This window comes from Galeopterus variegatus, unplaced genomic scaffold, assembly GCF_000696425.1.
Source record: "Galeopterus variegatus unplaced genomic scaffold, G_variegatus-3.0.2 Scaffold4615, whole genome shotgun sequence".
In the NCBI taxonomy this organism is placed as follows: domain Eukaryota; kingdom Metazoa; phylum Chordata; class Mammalia; order Dermoptera; family Cynocephalidae; genus Galeopterus; species Galeopterus variegatus.
The window spans coordinates 166,345-171,222 of record NW_007730726.1 but is presented as its reverse complement, the minus strand read 5'-3'; the positions used below and the strand labels follow the sequence as shown (position 1 = coordinate 171,222).

Below are 4,878 nucleotides of genomic sequence, written 5' to 3'. Positions count from 1 at the left end.
CTAACTAGATGTATTCATGCGAGATTGGAGAGTAGAAGCTGCTGCTGCTTGGGTTAATGTAGGTGGTGACTATTTCCTACAATTGGACTCAGACTGATATGGTGACTTAATTTCGAATGCCTCATGGTAGCATATCTTTATGCTGTATTTGCGATATGTCACTATTGTTTATATTGCCATATTAAATACATTTATTTATTGCTTAACTTTTTCCCCCTCTTTTCTTTAAGCTATTGCAGCTAATTGCAAAATCCCAATTAACTTCATTGAGTGGTGTCGCACAAAAGAATTACTTCAACATTTTGGATAAAATCGTTCAAAAGGGTAAGGTAATCACTGATATTTTTAATAATGTAAATCTTAATTAGAAATTTGGTGCAAAGAGATGGGATTTTTCTTTTATCTTTCCTCACTATGTGTGCTGTCAAAAACAATAGTGTAAATAATGTGATTCCAAACAGAAATACAGGTCATCCCTGCAGTTCTTCTTCTGTGTTACTGCTATTTACTTTTTCAAAGTTGATTTTGCATACAAAGGGATGTATTATAACAGAAAATGTAACTAAACCCAAAGTTTTGAAAAGCTATTTTACCTTCACATGGTTAGCCAATCATAGTTCATTTTAGCTATATGGTTTCATAATGAGCAAGATTGTGGCTTATTCATTTAGGCACCAAATAAGCCAGTAAATTTCATTTTAATTTAACAAGCTTGCCTTGATTAATCACTGACTATTGGTAAATAGAACTTTAAATTTCACACAATGAGCTTATGCATATATAGGAATTTATGACTACATTGTTAAATATTAATTCTCTTTATGATACGTACAAAAGTTTTTAAAAATCTCATTATAGTTGTGATATCTCAAAAATGATGCCACTTTTGTGTTGCAATGAAATTAGATCTTTTTTTTATTGTGGTAAAATACACACATAACAAAATTTACCATTTTGACCATTTTTAAGTGTAAAGTTCAGAGGCATTAAGTACGAGGGTACTTCAGAAAAGTTCATGGAAAAATAGACTTTAAAAGACAATGTGAAACTTTCCATGAATGTTTTGAAGATCCCTCATACATGGATATAGTGCAGCCATCACCACCATCCATCTCCAGATCTTGTTCATTGTCCCAAAATGAAATTCTGTCCCCATTAAACAGTAACTCCCCATTTTCCCACCCCCACCCCTTGATAACCACCACTCTACTCTATGTCTCTTATGATTTTGAGTACTGTAGGAACCTCATATAAGTGGAATCATAAATATTTGTCCTTTTGTGACTGACTTATTTCACATAGCATAATGTCCTCAAAGTTTATCCATATTGTAGCATGTGTCAGAACTTCCTTTCTTTTTAAGGCTGAATAATATTCCATTGTGTGGAATAACCACATGTTATCTTTTCACCTGCCAGTGGACATTTGGGTTGTGAAACTAGGTCATCTTTAAAAGTGGTGGTTAATTGTATCAATCCATAGTTTTGTTTTTGTTTTTTCCAGTTCTTGATGACCACCAAAATCCTCGCCTTATCAAAGATCTTCTCCAAGACTTAAGCTCTACCCTCCGCATTCTTATTAGAGGTGTAGGGAAGTCTGTATTGGTGGGAAACATCAATATTTGGATTTGCCGATTGGAAACTATTCTCACCTGGCAACAACAACTACAGAATCTTCAGATGACTAAGGTGTGAATTTCTTGACCTAAGAATTATTACACTCTGTTTTTTTCTTTTTTTTCTTTTTGTCTTTTTTCGTGTCCGGCAACGGATCGCAACCCTCAGTGTCACGCCCGTACCGGACCGGGACCGGCAACGGGATCGCAACCCTCGGCGCCGCGCCCGCACCACGCTCAGCCAGTGAGCGGGAACCGGTCTGTATGTGGGATCCGAACCCTCGGCGGGAGTGCCGCCGCACTCCCAAGCGGCGCACTGTAGCAGTGCGCCACCGGGCCGGCCCTACACTCTGTTTTTATATTGGAAAGTCATTACCTCTTGTAAGCACTCCTGAAAGACTACTATAGCTTTTTGAAAGATTTTTTTTACCCTTTCACAAGTAGTAATTAAGCTGTTTTAAAATAGAATAGGACCAAAAGACCTCTTAATGGCTTATAGTTGTTGTTGGAAAAGCATTGGGGGCAATAATCATTAATAAGCCTGGTCTTGAAGGTGATTGGGGGTGAATTACTTTACCTTTAAAAGAAATTAAGTTTTTCAGGGTAAAATAACATTCAATAAATGAAGGCTAAATTGTATTGCTAATAATACTCTATTTATCTAATTGTTGCTTCTCCAGGGTTAGTATTTTCTTCTTCACTTGCTTGCTGTCTTTTTTGCAACATGTGCATTTATGTTCTTTGGCAATAGTGAACAAAGTGAAAAGAAGGTACAAATTATATCAGTTGTTCTTGATATTTTTTATTTATTCTGGTAACTGGTTTCAATAAGAAAAATGTAACACCATTGACCAAAGTGTTTTAGATTGTGTTTTTATTTACCTTCAGTACTAATGTAACAGTAAGAATAAACTGAGTATATATCTTAGTGGCGTAAGTTACGTGGCCTCAGTGGTACGAATGGTTCTCCAAGTTGTACTTCTGGTAGTGTCATCATTACCTTTATCACTGCACCCTAGGTTCCATGTGAAGGGAGTTGTTTTCAAACAGCCTTGGAATGCCTTAACTTTTTGTTGCTTATTTGCCACCCAGAAAAGGGATTTACAAAAAGAATAGCAATTCCTTAATTATGAGTCTGAAGTTATCATTAATAATATAATATTCAGTGTAAGAGCTGAGCAAATTTGTTGTAAACATCGGATTGTTTGTTCTGTTGTCTTACACATGATACTACTAGTCATTCAGAGCTCTCCACAGTCTGGCTCCATGCCACCTGTTTTACTTCATTCTCCATGTACAGGTGGGTTATGTTATAAAAGTATGTCTGCCAGACATTTAAACACAGCACACAGTTTCTGTAGATGGTGAGGCCATCTCATTCATCCCTCATGTAGCTAATCTGTGGTAGTGATGACGTCCCAGCTAATGACCCTCTGGGGAGAGTGAGGTATGTCATTGTCGGCAGTGGGGCTTGATGGTCAGGATCCCTGAAGGAACGGAGTGTTTGGGAAAGGCCATGAAGCAGTCTTTCTGGTCTGACTGGGAAGTTCTAGGCAGCCTGCATCTATCTCGAGGAGAGAGAAGGGAGAAAGCAAAGAACAGTCTTCCATCTTTGCATAGGTGGACTGTGCCAGAGCCAGAAAATGCATGAATGTGACATAAGCTTCCTTCTGGATCTTCACTTCCATATACACCAGGAATAGGAGCAGAAAGAGGGATGTGGGAACTACACATGATCCCAGCTCACCCTGCGCAGGGCAGCTAAGAGCCACCCTAAGAAGATGACGCTCAGGAGAAGGCCTCTGCTTCAGGCCTGGGGGTCCCAAAGCCTGGTGGTCGGGGTGCATTTATGTGGTGTCACCTCTGCCTTGGCACACATGACAGTGTCACCATACTGCCCTTTTGATCAAGTAGGAAAAATAAGGCACAAAATGAAATTAATGATGATACTTTAAATGAGGAATAAGAAAGAATTAATAACAACACGAAGGTACTGGTTTTCATGGTGTCCACTCAGATCTTATCAACTGAGACCTTGAACTTGCTCCTCTGGTTCTCATGTGGATCGTGGGTTTTTTCTGTGTCCTTCCCACCAACTCTCTGAATGCTTCTCTTGTGCCCTGCAGCATTGTTCAGAGCAAGAGACACCATGTGCGCCCAGTGATGACTGTCGCATCTGTGCCCTGCTCCCAGCCTCCTGCTAGGTGATAGTCCATCGTGTGAGTTGGGCAGAAGACTTGTTCCCTCCTGGAAAGGGCTCTTTATCATGTCAACAGCTCAGCTGCACTTGTAAGCTCCAGACCAAGTTAGCCACAGTGGTCAAGACTGCTTAACATAATGAGTCCCAGTCTCACGACCTATGGCTGATGGCAGGTTGCTGCCTAAGTTTACTCATAGTCAATTTTAAGGCGATATGATCAGATGGAGGGTAGAACAGAACAGCTGAGCACTTCATGAATTCTGAAAGCAGAGGTCCGAGCACATTGCCTGAAGCCCCATCATTTCAGCCTCATGGGACACGGTTGCCCATTTTCTCCAGTGAGCTGGCAGTCTTTTTTTTTCTTCTAAATTCTCCTAACAAAAAATATCTTGACAACCCTTAAATCTAAATTCTCATACTCCCAAAAGTAAGTAGAGGTCTAGTATATATGTATTAGAGTTGAAAAGTTTCTAAGATCTGAAATCCTTCTCATAGTCCTCTTCAAAAAATTTATCAACTGAGAGTTTACTGATATTTACACATACCCAGGGAAAACTTCCGTTATTTTTATACATGCTTTTGAGGATTAAAATCTATCACTATTCATTAAAAAATTCTCCACCACCCTGATAACATTGTGAGGTGAAACAAAAAGTAACATTCCAGTACAGTTGACAGATACCATGTCTGTCCATCATTATCAAACTACCAGTTTCTCTTTTTTAAAAAAATTCTTATGAGAAAAAAAAAATGTCAGTATAGTTTATTTTATTGAAACAAGTGATCATACATATTGTGTGGTATAGAGTTGACTTGGCATTTGTATACAATATGTGATGATCTAACCGGATTATTAGCATATTCATCATTGCAAAATGTAATAAAAGTACAATTTACTGTGTGCTATCAACCTACGAGGTTTAAAATACCTTTAAACTTTTCATAAATTTTCTGCTTCATTTTTTTTGTCTGGAGAGAAAGTCTTGGCTATATGGAAAGCTGTGCAGCTTGCTTCAGCCTGCCCACTGTCCAGCATCACACATTGAAGTCTGGCAATACTTGA

At 38.7% G+C, this 4,878-nt stretch overlaps 1 protein-coding gene across 4 annotated transcripts in view; it reads left to right on the top strand.

The window, feature by feature from the left end:
* FBXO25 (F-box protein 25) overlaps positions 1-4,878 on the top strand; it is a 90,689-nt gene that overhangs the window by 70,570 nt on the left and 15,241 nt on the right. For all 4 annotated transcript variants that reach the window (XM_008587987.1, XM_008587989.1, XM_008587988.1 and 1 more), the window contains 2 exons: positions 231-324; positions 1,504-1,688. In XM_008587987.1, coding sequence (XP_008586209.1) covers positions 231-324; positions 1,504-1,688 — 279 coding nt within the window. The remainder of the gene's footprint in view (positions 1-230; positions 325-1,503; positions 1,689-4,878) is intronic.